We start from the raw sequence: 20,093 nt of genomic DNA on the forward strand, positions 1-20,093 counted from the left end.
TTTCAGTTTGTTTTGTCGTCAAACAATCCGGCTTCATCCCGAGGAGAGAACAATTAATGTGTGCTCTTATGTCCGTCGTCGTCCGACGTTTCTTTCTCTTCCACTGACCTTCATCAGGATGGAAACAGCCATTCTATGGCACAGAAAAGGAATGGAGGAGCCAAAATATCTGAGCTCCATTAAGAGAAAAGCTATATCTAAAAGTGCCATAATAGAAAACTATTGAAGAGCAACTCTATGAGCTGGTTTCCTTTGATTTATTTATTTATTTTTTGTATTTCAAGGCTCTTTCACTTTACCTAGATTGATGGGATTCATTTGATTTTATGTTTGTGGAATTGTGAAAATCATTTTCCAAGATAACTTGAGTTTTATTCTTCTTTAGTGTGTTTTTGACATGACTGAGAAAGTCATGTTGCAAGCGTGTGACACACTGTCGAATCTTGTCTGTGGTTGAAAAATGGATTTTGAGGAAGTCATTTTGAAATTTTTCAATATCATTAACAGTCTGCAAAATGTGGTTATGAGCCTCCTAAGTAAGATCATGATGAGATTGACACGGTCACTCAATCACACAAAAATCCTCGTAATTCATAAAAATAATATGGCAAAATGTCCTTTCTTATGAAGAACAACAGTTTTATTGACTGTTTACAAGCACTGCAGGTTTGCAGATGCAGAAGAAACAATTGCATCATGATATTTAGAATGCAGAGATTGCTTTGTTCCACAAATTACACATCCGTTAAATTCCCTGGAAACTTTGTCCTACAGCTTCACCCTCCATTTGAACTAAAATAGTCGAACTATTCAAATCTTTTTGCTCAGCTGTAAGAAGCCGCCTTATTATATCAATCAATCCACCTCTATATCATTTTAACCGGCTCTGGGTCTTTAGGCAGGGGGCGGCATGGAGAGGTCAGAGGTCGTTCAGAGGAGAAATCCCACACATGCTCAGGGAGATCATGCAAACTCCAAACCAATGAGCTGAGGGCAAACCGAGCTGCGCCGACACACAGCCCTCTTCTCTAAACCACCCAAGTTTGAAAGTGGAAGCCGCTTCAAGGAGAAAACAAACTCATGTGAGATGTATTATGTTCCTGTCGTTCTTTGCAGGAAACATGTTTGGATGTACGGAAAGAGCCCTTCTTCCTTTGTTGTGGCACTGAGCCTCTTTAAAGCCCAGTCTGGGAGATTCTTGACAACCATCCCCCCTCCCAGTCAGGCTCAATTGGATCTGGAAGCGCCGGCCGACCTGAAGCTCTCGTCTCCTGGGTCCCCTCCCCACGACTGCATCCCTCTCTCCTCTCCATCAGCATAGTAACTGAGAGAGACAAGTGACTTGGCCTGGGTTAACATCTTAATACTCCCCGGGATTGCCTCCAGGATCCAAATGGCTACCTCTAATAGTTTTCCTCCTCTGTGTGCCTGTCAGGCCGCCAGGACTGTACGCCGCAAGAGAAACAAGACCAGCTGAGAGGCAGAGTAACGAAGCAGCACAACGAAATAATGAGGGGTGGTGAGGAAGAAGAGAGCGCACGCCACGAGAGGGTTTCGGGGTGAAGATAGCGGAGCAAGGAGACGCCGAAAGTGACGCCCGGTACTTTGCATGGGGAGGCGGCGCGCTCGGAAATTAAACCGGCTCCTTCCTCCGGGAGCCAGAACTCAATCAGTGTCACGTCACATGGTTCAAAGCGGCCAATTCGAGGCTGCCAGGAGCCTGAGAAATGCAAGGTGACAGTTCATTTTACCAGTGACAGTGTGTCGGTCTCGCTTGCTGGTTCCCCAGTCAATTCCCAGCGAGCAGTGAAGGTTGCTGGAGACAGACAGCAGCTACCCTCCCTCCCCACCTCCACCTCCACCACCACCACCACCACCTACCCCCCCCAACCCTCTCCCTGCTGCTCCTCCTGCCTCACCGCCACCGCCGCCGCTCTCTCATCGACCCCGCTCTGCTTTGTATTCCAATTAACTGGACAGAGGGAGAGGCGGCAGTGTGCAGGATCACAAGCGAAGGCAGACACATTCTTCTGGCGTCCTTCCAGTCTCTCAATCCCACCACTATCAATAGTGCTGCGCGTCCCCCTTCTCCCCGTCCCTTTACCTTCCTCTCGGCTTATGACAAGGGCCAGTTGTTCCAGGGGGATAATTCATGGATTCTTCTTTAACAACCGCCTCCAGGGACAATGTCTTGGTAATGAAAAATAGGTCCCTCTCACACATTCATACATCACATGTAATAGAGGTGTGTAATCACTCAGTCGAGTGGACGCGCCGCTCACTGTAACTGCTACCCTTAACAGACACCTCAAATAATGCTGAATTAATATTTTGAAATGGCTCATATATCCTAACATAATACAATTTGAATGATTTTCTATTCAATGCTCTCAGGGGTAACATTGATTTGAGCACAAGCTGAGGTAACTCCGCGAGTCAGTCAATGCGAGGCTGACTGAAGGTTGTGGATTTAGCGCAACACATTTGCTCCTCTGTCTTTTGTGTCCTCAATCTATCATCACCTTTTTTTTCCCCTCCTTTAACTTTGCCGACACCGACACCCCCCCCCCCCCCCTCCACCCCTCCACCCCCCCCACGCTGACATGTGTTTGAGCAATGGGAGGGTTGGGAATACAATGATGCCGAGGAAATCCGAAAAGTAAACTAGCTCTTTTTATCTCCTCCAGCAACACAAACATTTACAACAAACCCTCAAGAATCACGCCAAACATCTTTTTTTTTTTTTTTTAATTAAGAGTTTCAATATGCGGTGGCATGTTTAAATCAGGGATCAATATGAGCTACAACACGAGATTAGGGCAATTGTAAAAAGTGACGGAGTGATTTATTGCAAGGGTTTGGAATTTAACGACTTTTTTTGTGATTTCAAATCGGCCCAAAAACCAATTCAAGCTGCAAAATCTGTATAAACGCAAACACATTATGAATTATTTACACTAATCCAGCTGCAAACGCAGGTGTTTTTTGAAGAATGTTTTAATTTAATACATCAGTCAAGTCAGTTATTTTCCCTCTTATTGTTTCCCAAATCAAATAAAATGGACACATCTCACATCTTGGGGAAAAGTAAACTTTATATCTCCATGAACAAACCTTTAACAATCAAATCAAAACTTTGTTTTAAATGTAAAATCTGAAATAAGTCTGTGCCTCGTTTGAGGTCCTGCTTGAGATTTTCTTTGTTTGGTGAAAGCTGATAAATCGGTTAATGGGTGTGATTTTGTAAAACGTTGTCCAGGAAAATGTCCAAAACACACATATTTGTGGACATCAATGTTAATGAACTTAGAAAAGAATGTTTTTTTTTTTTAAAAATGAGGGAAAAATGTTCTTTTCTGAACATTTTAGGCAACTTTTTGACGTCACTGGGTGAATATTAGCTGGTCAGTTTGGAAGATAAATTACAAAATGCGCAATATTACTGTAAAAGACAGTGGACCAATAGAGTATATTCCATTCAAGCTGGCTTTAGACACAATATTGCATCGGTGAAGGAAAACACTGGATCATACATTCAAATATAGAATGCAGAATATAGAATATAGAAAGAGTTAAAGTGTAAAAAAAGAAAAGAAAGTATTGATAAGTTTAAATTAGGGCGTTATTTGAACTCCAATTGTGACAAGTGTGACAGAGTAGTTTATAGCAACATTTTCAAAATAAGATTGATTTTATGATTTCTACCATGAACATTCTGCCTTTTCTGTGCAATTTCTGAGGATTCTTTACTTGGGTCGGATAATTATCAACATTTTTTTCCCTGGAAATAGCGCAGGATGATGAAGGAATTATTCAAAAGCTCAGTGTTTAATTACATGACACAGATCAGATAATTAAATATGAGATAATTTGCAGAACAGCAGCTGAAGTAGTTTGGTTGCACTGTCGTGAGTTGCTGTATTTTATGTCTACATCTGGCAGCACACCATCACAATGAGCGTCGGCACCATAATGAGTTAATTCCACCACAGGAAAGGAAGGAGTTTTGCTGCAATTAGGTGAAAAAAATAGATGCATTTATTAGTACCAGCATCCCAAATTGGTCTGAACAGTTGGGAGAATTGAGCAATTCTAAGTTGGAATCCATTTTCCAGGGTGGAAAAAACACCAAACTTTTAACCCTTGACAGGGTGTTAAATAACAAGTGAATGTAGAGTTCTTAATGATGTACTTTTCTTTGTATTGAAACAAATCCAAACGACTGGTGTCATTTTGCTGGTCGACATCAAATTGGACTTCATGTGACCTTTGAACTGGGGTAAATTTGACACTTAAGGCAGCGACTGACAGAAACTAATTGAACCAGAGAGAAGTTGAACACTCAGAAAGAAAAAAAAAAATTAAATAATGAAAATAAATTCCAAGAAAACATGTCAAATGTCCTTTTAATCACTTAAATCTATCAAAGGGAGCTTGTTGACGAATGGTATTTCACATTTTTCTCACTAAATATTTTCCTGGCGTCTCCACAAGCCAGACTACTTTATCTCACCTCATCCCGTTTATAGGGTACCCACGAAAATACTTAAAAGTGGACAATTTACCAACTACTTTGAGGGTATTTAAAGGGTCAGTTTTCACTTAAAGCCACAAAACTGTGATAAAATATGCGGTAAAGCTGCAAAGGATGTTGACACATCCCATACCACGGTCTCACAACGTGTTATCTGTTATTCATCGTGAAAAACAATAAAAGCTAAACGGCACCGTGATGAAACACCGTACCAACCATATTGAATCGTATTTTCAAAAAGCCTTAATCAGGTGACCTTGTCCACTAAGTGGAGTTAAGAGGAGCTCCTCCAAGGCAAATGAGTAAATCAAACCAGTGTTCAGGTCCGTATGTGAGAAGTTTGAAATGGAAGTATTGAGCTTTTCCATTCTTGCGCATCTGTAAAAGACAGGCGTGGCTGCAGCCGTTCCTGGAGAATGCATTGTGGTGTGTGTGTGTGTGCGTGTGTGTGTGTGTGTGTGTGTGTGTGTTTGCAGGACATCACACACTCAAAAGGAGCACCTTGGTGCCTCGACGTCCCTCCCGCATCTCTCTCTCTCTCTCTCTCTCTTTCCTGCTTGCTCTATCAGATCAGAGAGACCTGCCGTCCCTCCCCACACCGCAATGCAAATGAGAAGGAATGTGCTGATAAAAGGCCAGATCCAAAAGATGAGAGGGCAGAAGGAGGACAGAGGCAACCAAATGCCACAGGGAGGAGGGATGGGGAGGGGAGGGGGGGGGGTTGAGGGATGGTGGAGGAGTCAGTGTTGGTAGTTGTGGGAGATCATAGCCCTCGCTCCCCCCCCTCAGCGGCGTTTGATACAGGGCCTTTGTCGCTCTTTCAGCGGTGCATTGTTGGGTGGTGTAATCCCCGTCGGATTACAAAGGGCTTCCCTTTTCATATGGGGGCTCGCCCAGCAGGCAGGTGGCTGCGGCTCTGTGGAGCTGTCAAGGGGAGGGAACCTCTTTTCCAGGGGAGGGGAACCCCAGTTCCTCTTACCTTCACAGGGGCTTTTTTTTTTTTTTTTTTTTCGCAGGGAGGCCAGTCAGGCCCAGGTCAGCCTGGGGACAAACCTGACGTGGGACTCAACTCGCTTTGACCCTGTGGCGGCTTCCCCCGGAGAGCGGCGACAAGGGAAGGAGGCCACATCTGTCGGGAGCGCGCTGAAAAATAACGCCAATATGAGATTATTGCCTCGGTGAATCTTTCAAATTGTGATACAAGCTTGAACTATTTATTAGGCCAAGCGACCAGAACTCGCAATGAAGAGCTAATAATCCATGGAAGAAGCCATGAAAAATTTAAATCAGTGCAGATTGTGTCAAATTATAAACAATTGTTAATATTGATAAAGCCTGACACGTTGAGTTGAAACTTCTCATTTATTGACGTGAACAGACATGTGTTTATCCCTCTTTCCTTGGAAAAGCACCTCTTACTCAGAGTTAATGTGTGTAAAGGTCACCTGATTGATGCTGTTATTTAGAATATATGATCAAATATGAGCGATTAGGACAGTATAGTAATCACAGTGCCTATAAAACAAGTGACTAAACACATCGGATGCTGCTTTGCGACCTTGTATTGGAATAACAGATTACACTGCCGGGCAGAATAATAGAGGTACAGGTTGTAGAAATCACATATTTCAACCGTTAAATCTTAAAATACCTCTAATCTTGTCAAGCATTACCCCCCCCCCCCCCCCCCCATACATTTTATTAGAAACATAAAATATCAAATAAAAGGAGTTGACTTAATGTTTTTTTTGTATAACTTTATAAAGTCTTGGGTAAAGACTCACCTTTAGAAAAAGTCCCAGGGCTTGAAATTTCCTATTTTCATGAACGCCCTCTAAAGGGTTAAAGGTTGAAAGAATGTACCCTGTCAAGATGAAATAAAGGACTTTTCTCAAGATAAATGCCAAATACAACCACTTCTAGTTAATTTTGTGATAGAGAGATGTTATTTGACATGTTGTATGTACAGTATTGTTCTCAATTAATATTTTTGACCGATTCTTTAATTGTTTCCATCCATTTCTGACAGTGTCTTTAGCTTAATCTATGTCGGTTCTCTCTGGTTCAATTAACTTTTATTTTAAGGTCACATGCATCCCAAGAGGTAAGAGTACATTATAATCATACCTCTTTTCATTAAATATAGAAAAAACCCCCAGTGATTCAAGTAAAATTTCGAAAAGAAAAGTAAGTGCAATTTGAACATTTGAACGTCAGTCTAACTATTGATTGATATCTGGTGAATTAATTTGACGTGAGCAGTGTCTGATTGAGCTTTGCTTACTTGATGGCTTCGGTTGTAGTGTTTCAGTATAACACGATCAATAAGACCGTGTGCGTGTGTGTGTGCGTGTGTGTGTGTGTGTGTGTATTGAGACCAGTCCGGTCCATCCCGTTGCCTCCACTGGTAATCTAAACAATCCATCCTTGCCCTGTCAGATAAGGTGAGGGACCCATTTAGTGATGCCGCATTCGTGTGTTGTCAGAAAGATCCTAATTAGTTTTTCAGCTTCAATCAAAGAAGCATCAAAGTGGTAAATTCGCACAGTGAGAGGGAGAATATCTGAAACCCCGGCTGACAAGACGTGCAGCTCACTCTGAAGATTATTTTCAACCATTTAAAAATGGAGGGTCTAAGTATTTCTGGTAAAATGCCAACAGCGATTCATATTCTTATCTTTGACACAAGACAGTTTTATTACACTGGATTTCTATTATCCTTTGTTATTATTCATTGTGAAACATCACTTTAATGCATGGAGGGATGACTGAATGAGCCTATTGTGCACACCCTCCAGGGAACAGAGTCTAACACAGTCCAAATATGACACAAATTTAAGATGAAAAATAAATACACACAATTCAATTCTGCCATTGAGATGTTAAATACCTGCAACAAAACACAAAACACGTACAGGAAACCAGAAGGAAATGCAAAATAATCCCAACACCCGGACCAAAAAGACAACAAATACACAGAATAATAAATGTCAATAAAACAACCATAAAAAAATTAAAAACTAACACAAAGAGTGACAGCGAGAGAGCAATTGAGAGAGAGAAAAGCAAATAATAATAATAATAATAATAATAATAAAAAGCAAAATAGCATTAAGATCCAAAATTACAACCAAGAGACAAGACAACTGGAACTATGGAAATTAAATTCATCTGGCCTACTGCCACCTGCTTGATTGTGAAAGCCATGATTACACAGGTGTTCACCATCATAGTAAATTAAATTGAACTGGCCATTTTTCAAAATTCACCCACGAACAAGCTTGTGTTGTACAACAGCTATTTGCCCAAAAACTGTATGCAGGTGAGTATAGCATTTTTGACAGTGTTGCAAGAACTAAGTTGAAAAAGGTAAGTAGGTTAAAGGAAAGACGTAATATTATGTATAAATTCGCGGATAAATTTAACTTACCAGTTTGATTTCCGTGCGTTCAACAGGAGCACTTGAACGCACCATCAAGGGAACATTCTGGAAGGACTGAATCTCTGCCGTCAAGGAAGTAAAGCCATCTAAAAACGACGCTTTTGGATCCAGAGTCGATTAAAAAAAACTATAAATTAGTAAAAGTTAAAGCGATGGATAAGTTAATAAGTTAAAGTGAACGGTAAGTTACGATAACTCGGCTCAACGTTTTTGCTAAGGAACCGTGCAGTTGTTAGCTTGAAGCTAATTAATGCTAGCTAGTTAGCCGCTATTTCAATGGAATTTGGGGATTTAAACTTCACATTTCTAGTAATTTTGCGCCTCCAATTACAATATGTTGCTTTATCATAAATTGAAAAAGTGAAAAAAAACAACTTCCATTCTTTAAATTGCTAGTTAATAAGTTGTTGTTACAACTCTCTATAAATCATTTAGCAAATTATTAGCAAATTATTTATTAAACTATGGCCAAGACTTTGCAGTTATTGCAACATAGGCGCACTCATGATGTGAGGCCATGTTTACACGTACCTTGGTATTTCCAAAAAACTGTTGATATTTCTCCAGGTTTGGGCCTTGTATTTACAAATAAACAGGATTCTTATTGGGTATCATGGCTTCCTGCTTCTTGTTATACTGCCCCCTACAGGTTAGGGATGGTCATGGCAGCTCTAAACCAGGTGTATATGAGGTTGGTGTAAATTAATATTTTTTTTTTTGTAAATGTAGAGGGGTAAATATCAGTTTTTTGGATAAACCCACATATGTGTACACATGACCTGCGATCAAGTTAAGAACTACGATCTGGCTAAAGCATTAAGGATATGAAAAACAAACAAACTCAACACACTAGATGTGGCTGCAGATCTCCTGAGATTGACTTCTTTAACGTTGTCTTTTACTAAAATGTACGTGACCTCGATCCCTCACTACTGAACCTAACTGCAGCGCTGTGAGCAGACAGGGGTTTTTCTCATATCAGTCAAACCTTCATCACAGTGCAGAGGAAGTTGTGTCTGTGCACCTGCTCCACCCCATTTGGTGCAAATGTAGATGCATGCACTGACGTCGAGTTTCATTTCAACAGGAACACAGGTGGTTCGATGGCTTGCCAGTTGATCTTTTGAGTGTGATAGTACTGGCTCTTGTGTGCCAGACTTGTGTTTCTCCCATGGAAATGTAAAGGGTATGACAGAAGCTGGGATAACCAAAGTTTGAAGGCAAAAAAACTCCAGATAAGTCATCGACTTGTAGCGCGTCAGGTCGCACTGCTGAAACCACAAATGGGGTCAATCCCGAATGACATCAGGAGACTTTTGGATGGTAAAATCTTCATTTTCTGTTGCTTGTACATCTTACTTTACACATTCGTAGTCGTATATTGTCTGTATTGTCTTTGTATTATGTCTTGCAATTGAAAACAGCATATCTATGTAAATGTAGTATGAGGACATGTGCGTATTTCAACAGAATGTAAGCTAAAAGGCAGCAGTTTTACAGTCACGATGATACAAGAACAGCTGAACCCCCCAAAATTGTGAATTGTCAAATTAGCTACAGAAACAGTGTACCATAAAATTTGTCATTTCTCTATTTTCATAGACAATAAACTGTTCGCAGCCGAATGATAACCTGGCACTTGCTGCATTTGCATGCACTTCCAGGCCAGTGAAGGCTAGTGTTTGAAAATATTTGCATGTACATTTGTGTAATATCAGAGAGGCAGAAGTTAAACCAGATGAGTGACGTGACCTGACCTGTTTTGGTTTTGCTATCAGGAGGATGGGACCCACAGTTCTCTCTGTAACATCAGTGCGACTTGAAATCCAGTTAGCTTTTAGAGAAATGTGTCAATGGCACAAGATATTGAACACAACTTTGTCTTTTCTACAGTTTTGACAACAAAGTGTGTCTTTCTGGGGTCAAAACTGGAAAATATCTAATGTATATTTTTAGGAATACAGTGCAATGGTGAAATTATAAAAAAAACAACTAACTGGACAGAGACTGCAATTCTTGGAAGGCAATTGTTTTATTGTTTAGAGTATGAGGAAATATTGAGGAAGTCATTTTAGAATACAGGCTCTCAGTTATTCACATTATTCTTTTTAACTTTTGATTTGTGGTTGTTTTCATATTACATATCACAATAAAATTGATAATCCAGAGTAGCTGAAAGATGTTTTTGTAAGGCTTTTTTGTTTGTGTACATTTTTGGACAATCAGTCGTATTTCCAATGCATTTAATTGATTTGATGGCTCTTTAAATACGATCGTATGGTCGTTTTTTTAAAAATAAACTTTTAACACTTCAGATTTAGATATTTTTGTGAGTAGTTGTAAGCACAACAACTTAGTGTTTCCAAACTGTCCGTCCTCCTCAGACTGTGAGCTGTTTATATCTGATATCCTTGGAGATGAAAACCTGAGTGAAGAAGTTGAAGAGACCCGGCAAGTCTTACTGAATAACTTCAGGGTCGTCTACAAAAGGTAGGATCTGAGCTCCAAAAGCAAAGACGCAAAAAACAATTTTGCTGCTGAAATGTTGCAATGTAACTTCACCACACTATTATCCATGTTTTCGTGTAATACCATGAGCAAAATACCTTTAATTGTTGCTGTAATTGCCTTAAACACAGTTTTCAAAATTACATTTGAAGGAGCTCATTTCGTCTAATCGTGTCACCTTCAGAACTCCAGACACAAAGCAGCGCTTGCTCTCATTGTTAGATTTGAAGTTTTTAAAGCTCTGTTGTTGTAATCTGTTGCTGATTGGGATCATTTGATTAGAATGTGTTGTAATTTCCAAGCATGAGCTCAAATATCGGACAGGAAGTGTAGTAGTTACTCTGTTAGTCCGGAAACTGCGCGTTGAGAGAGGCAACAGTTCTTCTGCAGAATTATTTCCTGCACATACGACTATGAAACCTGTGGTTGGTGTGGTCCTCTGTGCAGGAAACACTTACACATTTGGAGAAGTGAACACTGAAACTGAGTTGCTCCAAAGGAGAAGGACAATTGAAAAGTTTGCAAATCATGCAGGCAAATGTTGATTTTGTCTTTATCTGGATTTTTACAGGAATCCTCAGGACTTCCCCTCAAGATGTGAGTGAAATCCATCGTTACATTTTATTTAATATACACAAGGGATGTTGACTGATTCGTGTCTTTCTTTCCCAAAAATTTGGACCCTTTCTTTAGATGTAAACAGAAAGAAGTTGCTGGTTTATAAATCCAACTGGAGAAGGATTTGAACAAAATTTTAACAAAGATTCATGACTTACTTTTTAGAATTTTTGCTCTTTATCTATCATTTATATCTACTTTATCTATATTAAGGTGACAGAAGCCAACAACATCTAAAAGGCATCATGCACCAGAATTTGCATGTCATTGCTTTTTTATTTTACATAATGTCATTTTATATTGAGTGTTTGTGTTTGTCAAAGGTGCACTTATGTGTTCATCAGCGTTTCACCTTATACTCAAAATGAGTAAATGATTACAGTTACTTCTTCAACAACAACAACAAATAAAAACTAACACTTGCATTAGTTTTACATGTTTCCCTCTGTTAAACCTCTCTGGAAAATGTGCACAAGTTATGTAGTGTTGTTGTGACACAATAGCTGAGCTGTGGGTCATTCTGATGTCAGGGTCTCATATTAAGTTTCTTCAGTTAGGAAGAGGATGATTTTGCTCTATTACCAGATTTTTGCTGGAACATGTCATCTCTAGCGCCACATGTGGTATGGAAGATATGTTAATAGACCAAAGTACATAGAAGAATGGAATAGTGAGCCGTTACGTCACACATTAACTCACATTAGTGATACTGGACACAGGTTCACTAACTTGTGTACAAATGTAGAACAACTGAAGAACAATTTTCGAAAGAATTGTTGTAATTTTGCTAAGACTGAGGATTTATTTTTGATTTTAACAGTTTACCGTTACATATCTTACTGTTTTTTTGTCTATTAGGTCCACATACAAGTCTTTTTTTTTTTTTTATTTAACGTAAAACCCAACCCTCATACTTTCCCCATTAAAGAAACCTAAGAAATTAGGGCACAGAGACAAAAATTGGTAAAAAAAAAATTGTTTATATGAAATACAAACTAACTTTGAAGGTATTTCAGTGTCATGTATAAAAAGCAGGGTCACATTGAGCCTTGAGGTTAGAGAGGCCAGCCTGTGACCAGAAGCCGTCCATTCAAACCTTTGCAATTTTTGGGGTCAGGCCGATTAATCTCAAACGTCTGGAAAACCAACAGTGTGACAGCGGAGAACATAAAGCTTGACAGAAAGCTTTCGTTGTTTCTTTGCATTCTTTACATTTACGTGATGCTTTTTTCAGTTTGGGTTGTCTAATCTGCTCCCCGCCTGTATCTTTTTTGACTTGCTCCGCACCGTGGTGTTGACTGCGTCTCTTTCCCCCGCAGTGGACGACGACGGTTCTGATGATAACCGCAGCTCCAGCCTGGGTCGCTCTGCCCCCTCAGACGACGCCTCAGTGGCCTCTGACTACCAGGATGATGGAGCGCCTGAGTGTGAGCGAACAGCGGCACAGTCTCCCTGCGTGTTTGTGTTTCATTCTATTAGCGCAATGCGGTGATCAGAGCTCAAAAATGCCTGATTATAAATGAGAGTGTCAGTACACTAATGGCCCTTTGTGCTCAAACAGTAAATGAGGAAAGGAGAAAGGGAAATTTGTTTCTGAGCTGTAAACACGAAGCCAAGACAATCCAGAGGCAGCGCAGCACAGCGGGGTGAAATTTCCGCCCCGGTACAGTCACGTCTATATGATCATTATGAACACGTGTTTGTGCCGAACGGCTACAGGGCCTCAGCCTGGACAAAGGAAAAAGGTAGAAGGGAGGAGCCACGGAAGACGCTGCAGTATTCCTCGGAGAGCAGTGCAGCTTGGACCTGCCGACATGCCTGCACCTCGCCACAGGAAGCACAGACGCTCCATTTTGTTCGACATTGCACTGGCGCTCGCCCCCCTTAATTTGAAAAACAGATCACATTTGAGAGATTTCCCTGCGCCGTGGCCTCCTACCTCCACCAACGTCACGTGGCTCCTCCTCTTTCTCCTGGCCACAGTTCAGGTAGACCAGCCTCACAGAGACCTGAATGGTAACCTAGAGCGCCCTCCAGTGGCAGATCCTTTGTTCCTCCGCTCGCCTCCTGATCTTTTTCCCCCCCTTGAGCTGTTGTGTGTGGACTTTTCCCGGCGAGGAGGCAGCCCACACAGGGAGGAGGCTCTGTAGCTGCAGGCTAATGCAGTGATTGATTGACCCCGATCCCCTCTATTCTTTCACAACTGGGTTTGAAATACAACACTGTACCTGAGGGGCCATGTGTGTTCCATCCCTCTCTCCCTTTATCAATCTTCCCTTCTATTTTCCCTTCTCTGACTCGCCCCCCTCCCTTTAGAACTTTTTGTGTGTCTGACTCTGTGTGCCAGCTAATAGTCCTTGACGTGACATGCCGCAGGTGGGCATAATTGACTCTGCTGCCTCAGGTACCCATCCAAACAGCCCTTTTTTTTTAGCTTCTTTCTGGGGGTAAAACCAAGATGTTTGTAGAATTTCAAGACGAGGAAAAGAACAATTTTTTTCCATTGCTTGTTAATGGCAGCTGGACCCAAACCCAAGCCCCGACGTGATTTTATAATTGGTTTAATGAACTCGACGGACGAGGAGCCGCCGCGTTCCCCGACAACTTTAGAAAACAAACCCCGGCAGATGGTGTGAAGATCGACCACAATAAGACAATGATCATTCGTTTTTTTGTTTTTTTTCCCAAATTGTTCATTTCAGATTAAACATGAGGAGATTTCCTTTTGAGAAACAAACAAAAAATCAAACCATAAAACGCTTAAAAAATTCCCCTTAAGGCCATAATGGTTGCGTGCCTAACTACAAACGTTGCCGTCTGTTACAGTGGAAAGTGATGGCTGTTAAAGCTGGAACGCGATGTCATGATGTTGTCTGTGTTAAATGTGAGATGCAGCCAATTATGCAGCAGAACCAGAATCCCCCCCCCCCCCCCCTTCTTCGCATTTTGCTTTGAATATGGAGAATTAATACCCCTCCACGCTTAATAACTGCACGTTTTACTGTTTGATCGATAATCATAACATTTGACTTTGTGAGAAAAAATGTACACCTCCCAGCGCCGCGTGGTTTATTGCAGCCGTGTTAGCATAGTGAATGGCCTGTGTCCTCAGCGAGAGGGCATGCGGAGTTCATAGTTCATCCTCTGTTCACCGGCGGTTGAAAGATATGGCTCACACTTTGCTGCTGGGCGGTCCGTTTCAAGGCAAGAGGGAGCGTGAAGTAATGGCCAGAGCGCTTAATGAAATAAGAGACATTTCAGGAGGCACGGGAGCGACTATTTGGGTTTTATTTAAATGTTCCTTTCAGCCTTTTAATCAGCAGAATGCCTTTGTTTTGAAAATGAATGATAATTTTGTGATTTAGGCAGGGGTGTGTGTAAGGTAGAAAATTGAGTTTTTCTTTTTCCCCCTTTTGAGTTTAATTGTATCGTTTCATTTGCGCTTACTGTACACAATGGAGACTTTGTGACTCGGAGGATGTATTATGTGTGGTAATCGACTGCCTGCCTTCGCCGCTCTCTGTTCCCTAACCAGAGAGTGAGTGAGTGTGAAGTCGATGGCTGCTTTTACACGCAGGAGGAGCCTGTGCCATTTGATTAGATGCGCCGGCCTGTTGTCTTCAGCGAGCTGGGTGACACCAGATTTGTAATAGCTGACAGGAACAGATGGAGCCTCCATTGTTGGCCCGGGTGTCTGCATGGTAATGTGAACTGAGTTTCACCCGCCGACCGCACCAGTGACCTGGCCACGCCTGCAGCCACACCCCGGCTTCGTCTGCCCCCCCCCCCTCCAGCATCCTCTCTCACTCTCTTCTAAATATTCGGGCCTCGAAGGATTTTTTCTTTTTTTTCTCTCCTTCCTCTCGCACTCGCAGCCATTCCAGTGCATAATGCATACACAAACAAATATAGGCACAGCATTTCTCTCTCTTCACATGCCCTCACACACACACAGGAAGAGACCCCAGGAGACAGCAGGAGATGTGGGGCTTTTAGCCCCGTCATGCTGTTTGCAGGTCAAGTTTACCAAGTCGGAATGGCCTGTTTGTTTTCCCTGTGATTGGGGAGCGCCGCTGGGCACTCGGGGATGTTTGCTGGAAAGCTGCAGCAGTGACAGAGCGCCGTACGGGCAGCTTTGTTTCGGGAGGCACGCAGAAAAGATGGCCCTCTCCATACGTCTCGTAATGATCCTGCTACAATGCTCCGTATTAACTCGCGAAGGGTTGCAGACACCAGATATATAGAACCTCAATTTTGCATGTGGTGCTGCTTCACCCATCTTTTATCGGACTGGACAAATTAAAATTCAGAGCTGCAACCAAGAGTCGATTAGACAATTAAGCCCTCATTTTTAATATAACTAATATACAATTATAGTTATTTTATACAATTGTTTTTATATTTCATCACAAAGCTTTAGATTTAAAATTTTTTTCTTTGGGATTTGTCATTATTATGTATCATGATACATTTCGGGCTTTACAATTTCTTGGCTTCTCAAAGACCAAACTTTAAAGTCTTGAAGTCTTTAATTCCAACTTAATTTTTTGGGGGGGTAGGAATCTATTAAGAGTGAAATTAAAATATTTGCTACTTTTACCGTAACAACAGACAGAATAAAATGGTTCATGCCGATCATTTACGGATTTGAACAGTCGCAGATAAATAATTCTTGAAGGTGATTATTTGGTCATTTGAATTGAAGTTTCTGCTTCCTGTGAACGAAGCGGTGGTGTGACTTCTGTCAGTGATTGCTGTGCTGGCCCCAATTTTCCTAAAGCAATTACCGAATGCAGCAGGATAAACAATTTGAAGTTATGTCTCGCCGTTGCCTGTTTCTCATTTGAATACGAGGAGCCAGTGCACAGTAACAACATTATTACACTGCGCTGGTTAATAGAATATTAAATCTGAATTCTGTCCTTTTGGCTGAAGCTTGAAAAAGCGATAGAAGTCGGGAGTGTTTGTGAGGTTCCGTGCCCGGGTCTCCTGGCTGGTACGGCAGGAAAAAAACCCATGATGCCAGCTGATGGATTGACGCTCCATTAGGGGGTTAATCAGCGATCTTTAATGCACCAACTGGCTGTTGTTTGTATTTGAAGTTGAATTAACGCTTGGAAAAAGGGGAAGTTTGTGAAAACAAACAGAAAAATGTTTGCGTGTGTCACTCTTGGTTGCGATTGCCCCGTTTTTCCCTCTTTTAACCCTTTGCTGGGCAAAAAGCGAAAGAAAATTTCTATACCGTGATTTGTTTTTGAAGGATAATTCTAAAAATGTGTCTTTAAAGTCTTGGTGTTAGTTGTACGATCATGCCTCCTGCAAAGTGAATGAAGGCTGACCGAAGCCACACATTATTTCTACTGAGAAATTGCTCTAAATGGGGTTTATCCTCCCTTAAGGATTGCATAGAGTTTATTGTTTGTACATTTAACAATAGGTATTGTCACACAGTGACACAGTTGAAGAAGAGCTTTATGAAATATTTAAGATTAATACATCGGTACTAAATGTTCTCACGAGTAAAGGGGCCAAACACTTTTCTGTTGATGCTATTATGAGACCAAAAATAATACCTTTCCTAATAATTAAGGTTTTTTTTCCCCATTCAAGTGAGAACAGATGCACAAGTAACCAAGTATGCTGACCTGCAGATAGAAGGTGAAATGCAGAGCCTGGACAGTGTTTTGGCTCTGCAGATACACCCGCTGTGGGCTTGTCAGTCGTCCTGTCTGCACCCACTTACTGAACTTTCGACCTCCGGCCTCTCGCTCGGCCAACCTGTGACCCGTCTGCGCTCCGTCCAGTCAGAGTGAAGGCGCGAGTGACCCTCTTCACACAACGCCCGTCAGTCACAAAGTTTCCCAGCGCCGGCTGATCACCGTCTACTGTATCTGCCCGGAGAGTCATTTCTCACCGCATTCATCGGCGCATGGATTTCGTGACATTTGGATAGCGGTTGCTCGTTTGCGAGGAGGCGAGGAATATGTTAATGACCTCCACTCTTCCTCATTCTCCTTCACTCTCCTCTCCTCTCCTCCCTTCAGTCGCTGTCTGTGTGCTTTTCTAGAAAGACACACACACACACACACACACACACACACACACACTACGAGGCAGGAGCTGGCTCTGCGCGTCGCTGCGACTGCTCGCCATCAGGGTTCAAAAGTTCATGCTATTCCCCTAGGGCTACTGTGCTGCTGCAGATGCTGATAGTCTTTTCTTTCTCCCTCTCTCCTGGCTGCCTTTCTTCTCTCTCTCTCTCTCTCTCTCTCTCTCTCTCTCTCTCTCTCTCTCTCTCTCTCTCTCCCTCGCTGTTTACACTATTAATCTTGTACACTCTCTCTCGCACACTCACTCACGCTGCCTGGCAAGAAGAGAGCGGCTTGAAGGGGGGATTTGGACGTGTTTAACCGAAGGGCATCCATCACTCTCATCCCTGGCTTCGCCCCCACCAACGGCCACACTGTGTAGTTTTTGCATCCTCCCGGTTTGTAAGCCCTCTGATGCAGCTCTCCCCTCATTTGCTTTGTTTTATTGTTGCGCTGCATATAATTACATCCCTCCGTTGCCTCTGGTGCGGCGTCGTGTTGAAACCCAGGGAAAACAGGCGAAGGTAAATGTGCAGCAGTCCATCTGTAAAGAGGCACATAGGCAGAATGCAAAGTGGGGAAGCTGGGGCAGGGTGGCTCCTAATCTCCCCCAGAGCTGTCAATGTCACAGACAAATAGCAAAACTATCAGATGCGGCGGGTTCACCCAGAGGTTAGCGTTCCCAGGTACCTCCTGCATTCACTCCCTCTCTTTCTCCCCCTGCCTTTGCAAATGAGAATTTGATTTTGCCCTCCACTGGAATCCATTTCTGGAGATGAATGAAGTTTCAATGCCAAGCCCAGGTGGCCCCGCTGATTTCTTAGGGAAATAAATGGAGATGGGAGAGATGTGTTGGCCTGTACACAGACAGTGACATGGCAGCTCCCAATACCTTCGGGATTCCTGTGTTTAATTGTTGCTGTAATGTGGCTCTTCGAGGTCATTAACATGCCCTTGTGGTGGAGCTATCCGGGCATGTGGAGGATGCTGGGTAGACGGCGGCGCCGCGCTCTGTTTGTGTGCCCGGTGGGATCAGACACTCGTTCACTGCCATTTTTTTTTTTTCTTTCTGGAAGGATGCTTATCTGCAGTGCTTATTTTTTACCCATGATTTATAGCTGCCTTTAGTGTAAGTCAGGGACCAGTTTCATTGTGAAGGGATTGAAAACATTAGTTTTTATTTAAAAAAAAAAAAAAAAAAAAAGGACAAAAAAAAAAAAAGCACTCAGATAATTAACTTTAAAATATAAATTCCCTGCAGCGGCGATCACAATTAAAGTGAGTGAAATGTCAGGCTTAAATAAACACAATTGAATTATTTATTTTCAAATGTACTATATCAGGCTATTTGGCTTCATTTAATGGCCTCAGTGATTGTGATCTTGTAATCTGTTGTGTGGACGTAATTTTAAATTATTGCTGCTATTCTTGCTGTTTTATGGTACATATATTTTTCAGAAATGTACGCTCGGAAAACAACTTCTTCCACAGCTGCATTTGATTTACCGTTTTGAATGAAGCAACACAAAACACATGTTTTCCTTTGTTTGCCTGATTGATCTCCTCAGTATTTGTTAAAAAAATAAATCCAAGAATGGAGTCAAATCTAAGTTTTTGAAAGGTTTTTAAAGAATTTAAGTAAATTGATCCCAAGGATTTTCCCATTATTAGTTCTATGTGTCAGTGGAATTAATCTAATAAAATTGTAATCATATGATGGATAATTGATAATAACTTAATCACTTTTTGTTTATATATATATATATATATAGCGTAAAAAGCCACATTTATAGAAAAATTACAGAAACCATAAAACCATTCTGGCTATAATAGATTTGCTATTTATGAGCAGTAACATTTGTTTTCATTCATATGAATGAAAATCTAAAAACAAATAAAAGTCACTGGTTTCCATTAACATGTGGCCTATTTTTCACTTCAAAAGAGATTTGTTTAGTATCACCTGTTGCCAATGGACCTGCTGCTGACTTCTGAATAAAGTAAAAAAAAAAAAAAAGTATCATGTAATTATTTATTGATATATTGTGTACCTGGATTGAGTATAAACTGAAAGGCATTTGTGAAAAATGGCCATGGGTTTAAATTATTGCTCAGTGATCACACTGCAGGGCCATGGTCCTTTCTTAAAATTACATTTAAAGCATTTAAGTGGAAATAGCAGGAACATTTTAAAGGTGCAATAACTGTAGACTCAGAGGGCAAATGTGTTGATTTTTTCCCTGAGTGTTTTTCCCTCCAGGCTCTGTCGTAGACTGCGTTATGTCCCATTTTTATCGCAGACACGGAAGCTCCTCTGTGGGCCCGAACTCCTCCATTGTTGGTATTTATATTCTTACCACTGTTTTTCTTTTTTCTGTCTCATGTCAGTGAAGCAGCCGAGAACCATCCCCAGCGATTAGAGGATCATTGTATCTGCAGTTAAGCATTTGAATAGTGGTAGTAAATCTAGAAAAGGGAAATTCAGGGTCGCTGTAGACGCTGCTTATGGCTGCCCAGGGGGAAGCCGATGTCACATAGTAAATTTAGCCCCTTAGTGTCTTTACAGTGGCCGGCCTGTGATGTTTAAATGTTGGGATCCAGCGAAATGGAGACCAAAACGGCTTTACATCTATTCCACTGCAGAAGCTCTGAAATCTACTTTTTTTTTTTTTTTTATATCCGTTACTGAGTAAGTCAGTCAACTTAAAGAGGAGAAACACTTGGTATCTCGGCACGACAGCAGAGACGCAGTCTCACTAAACGGGGCTCATTTCAGAAGAAAGATAAAATATTCTCTGTACTATTTATTCCTTTGTTCTCCTTCCATTTTATTTCATTGTGAGATTATTGTCTAATATGATTGGCGTCCCCTGATCAAAAAAAAAAAAACAACAACAAAACG

At 41.5% G+C, this 20,093-nt stretch overlaps 1 protein-coding gene across 1 annotated transcript in view; it reads left to right on the top strand.

The window, feature by feature from the left end:
- Positions 1-9,182: 9,182 nt before the first annotated feature.
- skap1 (src kinase associated phosphoprotein 1) overlaps positions 9,183-20,093 on the top strand; it is a 40,013-nt gene continuing 29,102 nt past the window's right edge. Inside the window, exons 1-4 of the mRNA XM_080516985.1 lie at positions 9,183-9,299; positions 10,361-10,466; positions 11,056-11,081; positions 12,422-12,529. Of these exons, the coding sequence (XP_080373111.1) occupies positions 9,260-9,299; positions 10,361-10,466; positions 11,056-11,081; positions 12,422-12,529 (280 nt within the window). The 5' untranslated portion in view covers positions 9,183-9,259. The remainder of the gene's footprint in view (positions 9,300-10,360; positions 10,467-11,055; positions 11,082-12,421; positions 12,530-20,093) is intronic.

The sequence above is a fragment of the Blennius ocellaris genome (assembly GCF_963422515.1).
Source record: "Blennius ocellaris genome assembly, chromosome: 21".
NCBI lineage: Eukaryota > Metazoa > Chordata > Actinopteri > Blenniiformes > Blenniidae > Blennius > Blennius ocellaris.